This window comes from Diachasma alloeum, unplaced genomic scaffold (genome assembly GCF_001412515.2).
Source record: "Diachasma alloeum isolate Michigan unplaced genomic scaffold, Dall2.0 Dall_scaffold_00336, whole genome shotgun sequence".
NCBI lineage: Eukaryota > Metazoa > Arthropoda > Insecta > Hymenoptera > Braconidae > Diachasma > Diachasma alloeum.
The window spans coordinates 719,673-736,322 of record NW_021680475.1 but is presented as its reverse complement, the minus strand read 5'-3'; the positions used below and the strand labels follow the sequence as shown (position 1 = coordinate 736,322).

At 39.5% G+C, this 16,650-nt stretch overlaps 1 protein-coding gene across 1 annotated transcript in view; it reads left to right on the top strand.

The window, feature by feature from the left end:
• Positions 1-16,650, top strand: part of LOC107040506 (ankyrin repeat domain-containing protein SOWAHB) — a gene marked incomplete in the record, with an annotated part of 115,781 nt that overhangs the window by 89,272 nt on the left and 9,859 nt on the right. The window contains 2 exon segments of the mRNA XM_015260621.1: positions 10,122-10,220; positions 10,321-10,326. Coding sequence (XP_015116107.1) covers positions 10,122-10,220; positions 10,321-10,326 — 105 coding nt within the window.

The window sequence follows — 16,650 nt, the reverse complement described above, 5'->3', positions numbered from 1 at the left end:
TCAGACAAGATATGAATGTTTTTTTGAGCTCAAATGAAAGAGCGGGTCGAGAAATGGCGTGCTAATGCCTCTAAACATGACAAATGTCTCTAAAGATGATGTCTGTTTTCAATTGAAAAGCAGAGTCGTGACAACATTGTCTAGGAGGACTATGGGGTCTACGAGTATGTATAGAACAGTGGGGTCTAGGAGTCTCCCCTGGTTCAAAACCATCTCTAGAGGCCCTAGCACACCATTTCTCGACCCGCTCTTTCATTTGAGCCCAAAAAAACATTCATATCTTGTCTGACATCTCTGCTACAAACTCAGGTCTTCAACTCGGGCCTTCAATTGAAAGCCCGAGTTGTAGACCCGAGTCACTTTGCGCCTCTTTTCCCGTGCTAGCACTAGACTTTTTCTAAAAAATTTCTCTCCGTGGAGGGACACCTTCGCCCAAAAATTTTAGAAGGTAGGCACTGTGTAGTAGCCCAATGTGCCCTCTAGTCAGTGTGACAGAAGGGCACATTAGGGCTCTGCACAATCGGCCGGCTGTACGACAAGGGGTTTTCCACGGTTCCCCGTGCACTCTCTGCCCAAATGGGGTACAGTTAAGAGTAAGACGGCCCATGGTAACGTAGAAAAAATCAAAAGAGAGAACTGGGAGAAGCAAGGCAGACGAATGGGGAGCCTATAAAACGGTAATAGCACTAGGAAAGATATATGAATAAAAAAAAGAAACAAAATCCGATTTTATGAAAGTTTCCAGTAAAATTAAAACTTCTGTTTTTTATTCCTCTAAAGCGAAATCACTGTCACACTCCTGCAATTTATTATTAACTGTCCCTGAAATTTCGATTTTTGTCTAAAAGTGCACAAGAAGTGTTCTCTCTGATAATTATCTCGCGTTCTGTCCCCCTGATGTTGATCAACGTAGATCGGAGCATCGGCAACGCCACAACCACTGAATGACATGATAAAATCGCCTGATGAGCCAAAGAATTTCCAACTCAACGGATAAAATTTGATTTCAACAAAAAATTGAGACATCTCAATATTTTAAATCTGCCATTGCCTTTCAACGAGCCCCTCAACATAACTTCCCCATGAATAACATCCAGAATCTCCGCGATGAAGTACAGAGTGGACGACAGGTCGATTGGGATCTCGTATAATTTATTGATCGAATGCAAAAGGCGACTCTAGGTCCATCGCTTTTCAGGTATGTCATGAATCGTAGGGAGAGAATAACTGAAGTCCAACGAAAGCAAAAAAAACCCGAATGAAAGAGAGTAAAACGTATGGTGGCGTTGCTGGTGGATCGCCTCGCATAAATACGCAACTTCTTCTCCAACAAAAAACGCACAAAGGGCCGACTCTCTGGGGAGGAAGATAAAATCTCGCGGCATGCGGATACGTGCATACACTTTTCTCCAGTATAAGAGAGAAGATTGGCGGAGGGTTTATGATCAGGGGAGTTCCACATTTTATCAATGCCGAAGAGAGCAGAAGAACCCATGTCAAGTGTTCCTCAACATTTGGTGTAATTGAAGTGATGCCAATTGGATGATGTAAATGAGGTTGGAGAAGAGAGGGAGGATGAGAGTATTAGCGAAGAGGGCTAGACGCAATCGAACCCGACTGCACCGAATGCACTGAGAGGATATGCCGGGAGGTTAAAGGGGTTGCGTTGAGACTAATCCTGGGTTTACCTAATCGCCCTGGACCTCCGACGTTCGGTACGATCGCTTTCCAAAGCAGCTTACAGTTTCCACCGTCCCCTTCGTTCTCTCGCCCATCCCTCCAGCCACTGATCTCAATTGATCAATGTCCTCCTCTGGTGAACCTCCAAGTTCTATCGGATAAATGGAAAGGAGAACAAAAAACGTATCAATTTTTATACAAAATGAGCGGAATTTTTCAGTGAAAATTCATACACTGATGGGATGATTCATTTATTATAAACGAGGTTCGTTAATTATTATTAATGAATGGTAGAGATGAATATGACGAAAGGAATATTTATTAATAGTTACCGAATGGCTCATTTAAAATCTGAACTCAAGATCTAAAATTTGGATCATATGTTGTTGAGGATATGTAAAAACGACGCTCAAAATTTCAAGTATTTTTTCCACGCAAATTTTTGAGATATCCATCGTCAAACATTCAATTTTTGTCTTTTTAAAGTTTTTGTCGAGGCATATCTCAAAAATTCGCGTGGAAAAAATACTTGAAATTGTGGGAAACGTTTTTACATGTACTCAACAACATCTGATCCAAATTTTAGGTCTTCAATTAATTGCGAAATTTTCACCGAGTATAACTCACTGAGGAAGTACTTTAAGTCGATTTTAACTATTAGCCAGTTTTCAATGAATATCTCGAAATCTAAGGGAGATAGCGGAATTTTTCTCAAAACCTTTTTAGTAGCACTCAATTCGCTCTACAAAAAAGGTTATCATGAAAATTTCCCCATCTCCTTTAAATTCGGAAATATTTCTGGAAAACTCAGCTAAAGATTAAATCGACTTAAACCGTTTGCCCACTTCGTTACTGATTTCTTAACTATTAACGAATGAACATTTGGTGAGACCGAATAGATCCTCGTTTCCAACCAAATCCATTCGTTAGCAATAATTAATCCTTTCTATCAATGCATTTAAAAGAAAGGTAAAGAAAGGTAAGGAAAGTTAACTTTCCTTATCTTTTCTCTCAGCATATGAAATACTCCGTGATTAGTCGAAAACTTCCGTATGTACTCTCCAGGAGAATTATCCTCCGAGCAGCGAATGAATTCAAGTACAAAATCGATTGGCTCGGAATTGTGTAGAAGGAGTTCAATGGAAAAATGGGGAAAAAATTGGTGGTACATTGGAAGAGAGAATAATACCGATGGGGGAAGGGGTGCCAATGGCAACAGGTAAAAGCAATGCGGGACGATTTATATCTTTCGAAAAGCGCCAGCAAGGCGTACAACGGGTGTTTTGCGGGCTCGTTTCGGAGGGGCACCGATTGCCTTTTACCAAACCGGTACATATGTACTGAAATATAATGGCGCGTGGCCCTGATAATTCCAGGACTGGGGAGGATAAAAGTACGGTGTGAAATGTTGAGGGTTTTGGGGGGAGGAGGAGGAGGAGGAGGAGGTGGTGGTGGTGGTGGAGGTTAAGGTTAGGAGGGGGTGAAACGTGTCACAACGGGATTCTGTCCTACTCGCTCTTAGCCGTGCGATTGGAACGAAAATCGTATAAGCCCAGTAATCCACAATGAAATACCGTTCACGTCGAAAATGCTTGGGAGAAGTTGAGTTTAGGGGGTGCATGCTCGTTCATTATTCCTGATTAACAGAGTTGGAATGCAATGATCGTTGGTGGGGTGGAATCTGTCCAGGTGCATCGGAAAAAACAATGGACTTGAATCGAATCAGTTCTTTGATTCGTTCGAACCAGAACTTTTTCCACTCAATTTGAGCAAAATTTGATGGAGAAACGTAGGGGAGGTTGGGGTAAAATGGACACTTTTCACTTTTTTTAACATGTTAATAACGGGTTGAAATGTTGATAAAATTTAATAATTTTCTCTTCATTGCAAAGAACAATTCTTTCCTTTTATGATGAGCCTAAACTGAGCTGAATTGATAAATTTGTTTCTGAGTTATGAGTAATTAAAACAAAAGTCTAAAGTGTCCATTTTACCCCACTCTCCCCTACCGAAAATTTTAGGTAATAATTTTCAACAGTGCTACATTGAATCGAATACGAAAAGATCGATTCTAACTCTAAATGCATTAATTAGAAAAGGGTTTCAATGGATCGACTAGATTCAAATCAGAAATAGATTTCAGGAACTGTAAAAAATTTTTGGTGGAATATTCCGATACACTTGTTGGAATTTTTATCAAATCCATTGATAGTTCAAGGAATGTCGCACCTGAAACTTTACAATTTGACGGGAAAACCCACTGGAACTGAATTTCAGTTCACTTCGTCCCAAAAAATTGATAGAAATGAGAAAAATCCGAGTGAATATATTCTTAAATTTTCACTTAATTCCAAATGCAGTGTAATTTGGTACTGAATATTCAGGTTCACAATTTCGTAATTATCCTCCTCCTAAATCGCATTCAACATCGTTGCCCTGAAAATTACTACTAAACTGTGCATGTTTTTTTTCGTCTGCTCTGTACTGTTAAACATTGTCGTCTGGATTTTCTGCGTCAAATCCCGAAATTTTTAATCGCTGTTAATTTCCCCTAAAATTTTAGGAAATCTTGTCGTTGAAGAAGCAAATATTTCATTGATTTTCTGTTTGAAATACCAAATAAAAATAATGAAAATCAAAATACAAATAACTAAAATACTTCATTTTTCAGTTCAATTATTGCATGAAAATTCAGAAAAATCAAGAAAATTCAGGGAAAAAATTTTAATCCTTTTTCTTAATGAAACATCTTTATTCGTTTGTAACAAAAGTAATTTTAAAATAAGTAAAAAATTACAAATAAAAATATTTATTTGATTCCAAAGATCCATTTTTCTGTGCGTATGATTCAACCAATTGAATACTCGAATCAAGACATGGCCTTTGTGCCCGTTACCTCCCAGTCAATTATTTCCACAAATATTAACAACTAATTTATTCACTCAATTGTCATTCCCCCAAGTGCAACCATCTTCTCAATTATCCCCATTAATGACAAATAGAATCGTCACAGGATATCCCCAACCAAAGCACCACACATCGTCTTCGCTCGAGTGAATCAAACTGACGAGCTAATGGCCGAGCTGATGGCAATGTCTTGTCACGTCTCGGCTCGACGGAGAGGCCCGCACCTGCCAGCAATGAGTATCCCACTCTCTTCTATCCACATAACTGAATCCATTTGCCACAAAGTGATGCATTCGTATGGGACGTTTTTTGCTCTTTTCTCTCCTTCTCATTTCTCACCGTGTTTTGTGTTTCTTTTAAATACTCACATTATGAAGAGGCGTATTCTCGGTATGCAACAGATTACACAGCTCGTTTGCGCGATCGGGATAGCGCGACCGCACCGGCCAGTAGAAAAGCCGAGTTATAAACGATGGCGATGGCGAAGGGATAACATTGTGATATCGTATTTTATAATCGCGGGGTGTTACCTCGACAATTGAATATCCAGGTATACACGAGGAGTTTCTAAACATGCCAATCTGCTATTTCCGTCTGCGTATCCATTTCTGATAATGACACCTTGGGGCCTCTCTTTCCGGTGATGATTTCAATTGTATTGAATTGTATTTCTCGCTATTTCAGACGTCTTCACTGGGTCAACTCGTTAACCTCTTGATCTCGGCGGAAATAACAACTCTTGTACAGTTGTGCAGTTTTGCTCTTTTTGCTGTTATTTTAACTAGATATTTCGCGAAAAATATGTCACTGGAGGGCGGAGGAGGTGCGGCATACCTTGCGCGTGGTCCCACGGGAGCCTTCTTCCACGCGGCGGCAACGTCTGGGACCGCCACTAAATATTGTGTTCGCGCAGAGAATACAGCCCTTGGACACGTGTAAGCGGCCCGCGGGATTCCGTATGAAGGCAGATCGGGCCCGACGATTATACGCTAATTCAACGCAAATTCCTTCGCGGAGATATCTGTATCGCTTGCATACATCAGGAGGTACGCGAGGTGAGCGCTACCTATGCCGTGCCGACACACTAACGTTTTCTCTCGGTAGCAATTCGCCTCTATGTGGCCCCGAAAGTCCAGAGGTTTAATCAGTTAAGGAGATTTCACATTGTGGAGGGGAAAGTTTTTCTCCGCATGAGGAAACATTAAAGTTATTGGAATGATTTCATAATGCGGAGAAAAATGTTGAGGAAAATTAATGGAAGAGTTGGAAAATCGGAGAGCGAATCTGGTTCTAAGTCTTTGCTTCTGAATTGAGGTATTGTATTCGTCAAATCCGAAATTTCCAGTTTTTTGTGTCAGGATAACTAATTTTGGCCTCAGAATTTCGAGTATGTATGTGTGTATGTGACCGACGTTTTTCGACGATAACTGAATACAATTATCGATTGAGTCGTTGGTCGCTCGCTTCGCTCGCTCCCATTGCGGGTGGATTGGAATTCAATTGGGTGGTTGGTCGCTCGCTTCGCTCGTTGCCATTGCGTATGGGTTGCAGTGGGTGTGACCCATTACGGATCGAACCGGTAACTTTCCGACCAATTCCCCTTTTTCTGTTTATTAGAAGAAAAGCAAATTTTGACATTTCTATCCGGATATATCGAGAAAACGGCTGAGACGATTTTGCTCAGCATCCAATCAAAATCGAATGACATGTAGATGCATCGATCGTAGCAAAAAAATCAAATCCCATCGTTATTCTCGGTAAAATTGGTGATTTTTTAAGGAAACTCATTTTTTATTTTTCTCATACGTTTTATGCGAATAACTAACGAACCGCTGAGATGATCATCTTCATAAACTAATCAGTGCAAATTTCATTTTCGGGGTCATTACAACAACTTCCTCCCGTTGGATCGGGAAGCCAATAATTGTTTAAATGAATCTCATTATGATTTAAAATATTCGTCCCAATGCCATTTTGACCAAGTTCGATCATGAGATTGATTGCATAATCTGTTGGCGATAAAATTAATTTTGAGTTCAATATTCAGGGAAAGGTAAAAAATTTTAGCGTTGGGGTAATATTGGCTGCCAACGTTGGGGCAATGTTGAATTCAATGAATCATAAAATTCAATTTAAAATACCTCGTCATAGAAATTCCTTTTATAAGCAAATTGCCGAAATTTATTAGAAAAAATATATGGACTATGCTGTAACGAAGGCAATTTCCCACTTGTTTCTCTCGATATCGAGGGAAGAAATACAAGACAAACAGTGAATTTTCTCGATTGAGCCCAAAATTTTACTGATTGTGGGGTGATTTGTTTGGAAATAGTAAACGTTAACCGAAACTTCATAAAAAATGGTGCCAGCGGATGTAAATAATTACACAATGTCTACGATTTTTTCTGTGACGGTGATCGATTTTCTTCTCCGGATGCTGTATATTAAATTTTCGCTATCGTCTGTTTGCACGCCGTTCGTATCATTAAAAAAAATACTGTACAGGTGCGAGAAATTTTATTGTACAGAAAGCCGTAATTTTTGCTTCTACACATGTCATTTTTTTACTGAACGAATGTTATCATTTCTTCCAAGAAAAATATCTTTTTATTGAGTTACATCTTACTTTGCTCGCTTTACCGTTGGGTCTATAAAATCTCCCGTAATTTTCTCGATGATTTTTCCGCGACTTTCTTCTCCGTGGAAACTATTAATCGGAATAGAAACTGTTTCATAATTGAATCTCGAATTGATTGAAAGGAAGAAGAAATTAAAACTTTCATTTTTTTTTTTGTCGTCCGATGGAATTTGAAAAGGTTCTCTAGTCACTATTTCTTCATCCCCGATGAATATCTCCCGAAATGAAAATATTTTAGTTTTATTTATTTATCCCAGAAGAGACAAAGGCATTTTGCGAGGTGTTGGTCATTGGAATTTCTTTGGGGCTTCTGCTTGGTCCACAGTCTCGCAAACGTGAAAAGGTGGGATGCAGTGACTAAAAAAAAGGGAAGAGAAAGATATATATCATGGGTGTCAGGGTTGTACTACGACATACCATTCTTTTATGCTGGATACCGCTACTAACGCGCAAACGTTATATACGTTGGACAGGACTGCGACGGCATCCACAAATTAAGGAAAAACCAAAGTGCGTGGGGATGTCTGTCCTTCATAAAACTCTGTTAGCGCCTGAAGTAGACGACGTGCCCCGTGTCTACGGGAGGAACTAATTAAACACGAAAAAGAAAGCATAATCACGTGGAAAAAGTCTAGAAATAAAATCTAAAAAATCGAGGGGTTACTCACAGCCAGAGAAATCGCGCTTTTGAATCGAATTAAACTCTTTATTTGTGATTTTTCAATTCACTTCAGTACTTTTTCTATTGGAAATTGATGAATTCGTATATTTATTTTGATGAAAATGTCTTAATTATATGGAATCAATAATTAATTCCAAATAAATCTAAATACAATACACATCTATATTAGATTCAAATATCATTGTTATGTTATATGACATGTTGATAAGCTCGTTCTCTTCGCCGCTTGAAGAAGGATTTATTTTCTAACTGCTAAAGTCTTCAAGTAAATCTTTGTTTATATTTCAAAAACTGTTTATTCAATTTAAATATACTACTTTGCTGTTTTCACTAATTAAATTAAGCGATATCATGGAAATCAAGTGATTTTAATTCTTTTGGATCATCATCTGCAACAATCTTGAACGTCACTGTTAGAACTAAAATGGAATTCCATCGACAGCTTAATAATAATTTTAAAATTAAAAGTAAAAAATGGTAAAATTTCAAATTTCATTGATAATTTACTGGATTTTCCAATTTTTGGACAGCAAGAAAACGCGAATTTCAAGGCTTATTTGAAAGTTCAATCAACACCTGAATAGTCAGCGCCAAATTACGCTAAATTGTCAATTAATTACAATTCAATGATATATTGATCTGAATGTTCTTGATTTATATCAATTTTCATGGGTCAATTGAACTGAAATGTTCAGTTTTCATTAATTTTTTCAACAAAATAAATTTTCAATAACAACATTCCTTGAAATTGCGGTAGAATACTATCACATCATAGAAATTTCCAAGAAGTGTACAGGAAATTTTAGCCGAAAATTTTCAACAGTGAAGTCGTTTGAAATCAACGGCATCAATGGAGTCAAAACCCATTATTATCAATGTAGTACGAATTTTTCATAAATAATATATATAATAGTCCCCAGCTATTGAAAAAAATGTTAAATAGCTGTATTACCCTGTTTAGGAGATAATAATAATTATAACAAAACGGTTATTACGATGTTCTTAAAAAACATCATTAATTGATTCAAGCAATTAATTAACAAATAATTGCCTATTTGTTTCAAACAGTTATTGTTGCCTCCATCACCAACCTATGACGATAGAAAACTTATGAGCATCAAATAAATTAAGTCATTTAGAATATTTCCGGAAGTCCATGGGGACTAACTTTTGGTCAGTATTGTCTAGGAATATACCTTAAGATACCGCGACTCAATTCTCAATCAGGGGTATCCGACAAAGGAAATCCATCACTTTACCAACGCGAGTTAGGATCAAGAGCCCTTAAAAACCAGGGATAATTCCCCGCATTTTTTTTCTCCGCGCACTAATAAAAAAAATCAAATGAGACGACAAAAGTGTAGATTTAATTTTCCTACACAGATCTAGTATCTTCGCTTGTTAATTCCCCTGATGAATATAAAACATCGTAATACCTAGTGAGCAATGCTCATGCAAGGTATACGAAAGAGGTGCGGGCAGGAGAAATAGAGTTCATATGTACCAAGCCAACGCACACGTTTGTCTCTCGTCATTAGGTACGTCTACTTCGTTAGGATGAGTTTTTCCCCTGTGCCGCTAATGAGCCTGCCCCGGCAAGTAGTCCCCCATGGTTTTCAGCATGATAGAATGAGACGGTGACTGTAAAAAGAGATAATAAAGTCACTGGGATAAAACTGGGTTGTACACTACTCTAGTCCTCCTCTTTTCGTATGATGTGCTCCATGCATAGAACTTTAAATTCTAATTTGCAAGAGTCCAGACAACGGCGAGTATTTTTTTACCCCCGTCAGGAAAAAAATCTCTTTTTCTTTTGAAATCTCTAGAATGATACAAAAAAAAAGATAATCCACATGTGCAGATTCCATCCGTTGTTATTAATTCCCTTTTATTTCTCCTCATTTACCCTTCTTTTTGTGTATTTTCATGACAAAAAAATGAAACAATCGAAAGTATTAACCCGAGTGCGGTACGTAGTAGCAATTCATTCAGCCGTCCGAGTTAACGTGGCACCTCGTTTAATTCGCCGAGTATTTCCTGCAGGGTCGACTTATTCTCAAAATACTGGCGACACGAGGGCACACATCGAGTAACAGCTGTTCGCGTCTCGTCTCTGAATCCTCGGCTGACTTATTCGTTCATGTTTTGCTTCGTTCCACGAATTCACTTCATTTTGTATTTATTTCAATTTTTGCTTTGTCCTTATATTTGCAGACTGCACTGCACTGGGGAGCCAAACACGGGGATGAAAACATTGTCAAACTCATCGCTGGGACATACAAGGATTACATCAAGAGCGTCAACGACACCACGGTAAGTCCGTATTTTCATCGAGGACCGAACAAAAACAAAACTCACGTCACAAATTAAATTCCTTCATTAGAATATTCTTTCTGTTCTCGGTGACTGACAGAATGGGGTAAGTTCAACCGATATTTCCACGTCCGTTGAGACAAAAGGGAGTTGCTCGAGAGAGTGCAGAGTGCCTCGAAGGAGGAAGGGAAAGAGCCAGGCGAAGACGCCAGATAGGATCGGATGCGTGTGGTCCGCCGCTTTACTCTTTATAAGACTTATATAAGCCAAAGCGCACACAGAAAGAGAAAGATACACTCGGTGTGCTCGTTAGCGGCTTGCGACAAACACTGTACGACTTCCATTGGCTCACTATGGGCTTCCCACCCAAAAAAATCATGATTCAAGTAGTTTCAGGCTTCATGCGAGTATATTCTACGTGTTTCGAGCAGGCCTGAGTTGAAAAATTTGATCGGTTTTTGACCGGATTTGTCCAGGAATAGTCGGTTGGAGAAAATTGCATATTACGGCCCAAAACAGACGATCTTGATCGGTTTTTTATCTAACGCGTTTTATCTAACAACTACATTCGTCTGCTCATTGAGAACAGGTGAAGAGGCCAAATACCGAGCGAAATGTTGAAGAATTATTCGTCGAATTCTTCCAAGTTCTTCATAGACTCAGAAAAATTGGCAGTCGTTGGACTTTATTTATTTATTTATTTTCCTTGCCGTATATACCCTATTCGGATTTTTAAATGTTTGCGGTTTCATGGGCCAACTTCCTCTCCAACCGTGTCGCATTGTACCCCAGGAGCTGTACCCCACGTACAGACTCTCCTAGTGACCAAGGGAAACCATGGAAAACCTTGGTCGACACGAGCCAGTCGTTGGACTTTGAAATACTTTAAAATCGCTGCCTTTTGCCAGGCGGCGACCCTGGTCTGAATGGACAGCTCTCTTTCAAATTCAATATTTCTTTTTTTTTTATCGTTATTTTACATCGCTTCAACCCGGTTAGGGTATACTGCGATGATAATCAAGACTTTAAATGGTTAGATCGCACCATTCTACCCGGCCGGGATTTGAAACCTTTCGCATGTGAGGGAACGAACTTATCCATTGCGCCAAGCCACCGGGGAAATTCAATATTTCTGAAACTATGGATAATAATTCAGTAACGAAGCGGTAAACCGGGTTAAGTCAATTTTTACTTTTCCTCAGTTTTTGACGGATATCTCGTGACCTAAGAGAGATAGCGAAATTTTGCTCATGACCTTTTTTATAACACTTAATTGCATCTACAAAAAAGGTTATGACAAAAATTTTTCTATCTCTTTTAGAATCCGAGATATTCTTCAAAAACTGGCCAATAGTCAAAATCGATTTAACCCGGATTACCGCTTCGCTACTGAATTTAACCAAACAAGCAACATTGGCAGGAGGGATACTGTAGATTCAATTCCACATCGGTTTTACTATTATCCATTCATCAAAAGCGATCAAATTTCAGTGATATTAAGCGTCTGACACGCTTCCTAACAAAAGCGCCCCGTTCGTGAGGAATTAACGTGCGGAACTTTCGGGAAAATTCTCATTGTTTGGGCATGGAACAGTAGATTGTGTACCAAGTGAGGAAAATAGAACATTCCAAACTGCGTGTTTATGGCCTTCGCCTTCGCCTCTGGCAGTAACCCACACGCGGATCGGAAAGTCCTGTTTTCTTCCCTTGGTGCACAATATACTGTTGTCAACCAAAATTTTCAAAGATGTAAAAACTATGAAATATGCGGCAATCGTTGGAACTTAAAACTGTAGATTGTGTCAACACAGAATTTTTAAAAATTCTAGTTTTGATCCTTAAGCACAGGGCGGGATCTCCCTTTTTTAGCATTTATGGATGAATAATTTGTTTGCTTATAAATCAAATGTTTCTCACTTTGTTTAACTTTAGGTTGAAAATCGACCGAATGAACCATTGAACAATAGCAAATACCGATCAATGTAGGAAAAAGGCCTTCAGACTAAGTCGGTTTTCGACTGAAAATTGCATACCGTGTAAGTCGCGTAAATAGGATGCGTATAGTTTAGTGGAGATTCCCTGGTGATGTGACCACTTAAGGGTTAAGTTATCGTGCGTATAATTCTAGGACATTACACGGAGAGAAATGTTCAGTAAAAATTCCGGACCTCACTCCGCTCACCGATTACGAAATCGACTCAGAAAATTTAAGTGACGGTATCGTAATTTTTCACAGGCGATTCAGATCAAATTTACGGAACACTGGAAAAATTCCGTGACAGTTCCGTAAAATTTCCTACAACCATATTTCACTCTGATATTACGGAAAAGATACGTAATTTTTATTGAATATTTCTCTCCGTGTATATCATCAGACGATAACAGTATTATTCGACGAATGTGACTTTATAATTTGAGCCGAAGGCGAGGATTATAAGCATATTCGTCAGATAATACTTTTATCGCCGTGTGACACACAATGTTTTATGTCATTGGACCCGAAAACCGCGATCTGGCCGAGCGAAGCAAAATTACAATCGCGGATCTTCGGGCCTAATGACATAAAATAAATTCTTCTCCCAAGAAAATGCTTCCTTGGCAAGAGTTCATTATGTCATCAGGCGATAAAAGTATTATTTGACGAATGTGACTTTATAATTCGAGCCGAAGGCGAGGATTATAATCATATTCATCAGATAATACTCTTATCGCCGTGTGACATACCATATTTTACGTCACTGGGCTCGAAAACCGCGATCAGAGCGAGCGACACGAGATAATTAATAATTGATTACTTCAATTAATAATTGATTGATAATTAATTGATCGCTTCGCTCGGTTTCGCGGTTTTCGGGCCTAGTGACATAAATAGTATATTTCAGGACGATTGCCATGGGTTTTTTTTACTCGCATGGTTGGCCAGCTCTCGCCTTCGGCTCGGATGCCATCTCCACGCGAGTAAAAACCCCACTTTACTAGTCGTGAATGATACTTTTCCCTAACAACCCGACTAAAGCGTGAGGTGACGAAAAGAAAGAAAATCGTCAAAATACAGAACATCTTTCGCGATTGAAATCCCACTCACAGAAAGCCCTCGGACATGGGTTTGTCGGGGAGTTGTCTTCTTGGTGGTAGTTTGGGGGCTGAGTTTTGGAGTGAGGTTCGGCTCATTTGTTTCAACGGTGTAAGCCCGAGCTCTGGCTGTCGACGCCGCGCCACCTCCGCCGCTCGTCGTCGTCTCGGGGACCGCCCGAAAGATAGAGACAGAGTGACACAACTCTCCTCGCCCCCTTTACGTTTGTGGCTCCCTCATGTAAATCGCTAATTCCACTCGGGGACATTAATTATCTCGTTACGCCCGCATCCCACCCAATAGCTCAAGTCTCCGTGTGCGCATAACCGACAAACTGTAGGAGAGAATGTATAACGACGCGGGATGAAGAAGAGGACGGGATTAAGACGGCGGAGAGGTACTTGGGGGAGAGTCTTGAAAACGAACCGAAGAAAAAGGAGTCGCATTCCGTGTACCCAATTATCGGAAGAAAGCTCTGCCGTCTTTTCGCTTACGCGTTTTACCTCAATTGTTTTTCCTTTTTTCTTTTCATCTTGAGACTGGCGAGTGCATTGGGTTCATTCTGCCTCTCTCTCAGTCTCCACCACCCCAAATCCCTTTAACCGAGTTTAAAAGACGAACGATTATTATCTCAATGTGATCTGTATACGCGACGAATAATGTTGTACCACGGTGACAGAAAAAAGGAATTTATTGAAGGCATTTTTATTCATCTCTTTTCATCCGCCAGCTTTTAGTCTTCAATGGTTTCATTTTATGGCGAGAGTGGAAACGATTTTCAGCATCGAGAGGCCTTAATCTGTCACCGATATACCGAGAGAGGAGCGGTACTCCACCGGCTTATCGAGTATAGGATCGACTCGCATTTAATCCTTTGGGGGGAGGGAGGAGGGAGAGAAAAATAAAGGGGTAAAAAATACCTGACCGTCTCGCGGGAGACCGTAAGCCGCGCCCGGGTGGCGCCTTCGCGAGCCATACGGTGGCGTGCGACAGCCACGACAATGCAATCTCGTCCCCGCGGTATCCACATGGCTCACCGGCAGAGCATCCACCCGGTGGCCCTTCAGCATCTCCCGAAACTACTGTAAATGCGGATTTCGTTATTCATTCGGGGACGATTTTTTTTCACGAAATTTGATGAGTTGTACACTGACAGAAACGATGACGTAATATTTCAAAGTTAATTTGTAGAACTTAGTAGTGAAGTGATAAACCGGTATAAGTCGATTGTGACTATTGCCCAGTTTTCAATGAATATCTCAAAATCTAAGGGCAATAGCAAAATTTTTGTCACAACCTTTTTTGTGGAGCGAATTGAGAGCTACAAAAAAGGAAATTACAACAATTTCGCTATTTCCCTTAGATTCCGAGATATTTATTGAAAACTGACCAATAATGAAAATCGACTTATACCGGTTTACCACTTCTGAACTGAATATAGCATCTCTTGAGGACAAATCGTTTTGGAACACAATTTCCGTAAAATGAGTGAAGTCTGCAACCATTTTGGTAGTGATGAGAGACTTTACGAGACAATACTTTGGAGAGATAGTCTCGGTCTCACTGAACATGGAAATTTTTGGTCTCGTCTCAGTCTCGAAATACGCAGTATCGACTCCTCTCGTGATGACTCTGAGTCAATTTATCTTATCTCGGTCTCAAGTTTTTCGTATTTTTAATGTGAAATCTTGGGTTTTGTCTCGCTTTATCTCGTCTCGATTTTCTACATTGAAAAAACGCGAAAAACTGGAAACCGAGGTGAGATAAATTGACTCGGAGTCATCACGACAAAAGTCGATACTGTGTACTTCGAGACTGAGATGGGACCAAAAATTTCCGCGTTCATTGAAACCGAAACAATTCCTCCAAAGTATTGTCTCGCGAAAAAAAGTTCCGATATTCAGCGACATGTCGCTCATTGTCGTGAACATGTCACTGATTTTCAGACATTCATCCTGAATTATTAGGGATTCGCGATTGTGAAATTCAGTGAGTACAAAACTCTGAAATTCAGCGATTGTGTGACAAATTTTCGGTGATATTACCACTAATTTTCAGAGTAACGCCACTGATTTTCAGGGACAATAAATATAAAAGTGATATAAATCGCTAGCAACTCCTCACTTCTCAGCCATTACTCAGTGAATCGTGAGTTGGGGACTTTCGTATTGAATAAATTTAGAATTCATCCATAAGAAAACTTCCAGACATTTCTATAATATAACTGTCTTTTGTTCTTTCAATCGCAATAATGAGTTCAGAAGAAAAAAATTACTTCGTCTCCTTATTCCAAACGCTCGTTGCCGCTTTAAAAATATTATTTCACTACGAGAAAATTAATTGTCTATTCAATATTGTACTGCTTTATTCCAAAAGAGCCCCAATTTTTTCTCTGAAGCCTAATATGAATGTATTTACTATATTTTCTACTTTCTGATCTCAGTAAATTATTTTCGTGATATTAGGTCGTATTTTCTCCCAGTGTTTTGAAGGACCAAGCGTCGATCTGCGAATTATATCTCTTCAGTGAAAATGAAAAGAAATTTTGAAAAGGGGAAAAGTTGGAAGAGTTATGATTCAGCACTCTCCGGCTTTTAGATGGGAATATATGTGGAGAAATATTAAAATTGAAGAATTCTGCAGTGTAATATCACACCAGGAATATTGGTGGCCGGCAGATGTCTTGTTTTTCAACTGTACGACGAACAGAGACATCCTGATACCTCTCTACATCTTATGTGTGACGGATTGAAAGTAAAATGGAAGAAATAGAGTATAAAAAAAATTGGGGGGAGTGAATTGAAAATAAAAGTAGGCGAGACAAAGTCGCGATATTGTCTCGGATACCGTGTTACTTTAAAATATTGTCAAAAGTATAAAAAGTTACATACACTGTTATATATTTTCCGGGGTGGGCATGGTGGAGGAGAGCACCCAGGGTGAGGGAGACGAATGTGACTGCCTCTGCGACACTTTGCCGGTGGCTCACATGCACACGTGTTGCTAAAAGTGAAGGACTCCGCGAGGAGTTGGAAAAAAGGGGTTTGGGGTGGGCTGCACAGTGGGTGGAAAAAAGACGTAGCATACTGCGTCGTATATTACATGGTTCTATAACAGTGGACTTTAAAATGGAGTGAATGGATCCGCCACGCAACCCCTGCGTCAAGGGGTGCATATTCGTATTGCAGAGGGGGGAGGTGAAATGTCCGTGACATTTTTTCATTTTAGGAGTGTTGTTGTTGAGAATTCCTTGTAAACTATTGCTCCATGACAATTTTTTGGTCAATTCCTCTTAAAAATTTACAGTTCAACATCAAATTTCCATTCGAATCTACACGGAGAGAAATTTTTTAGAAA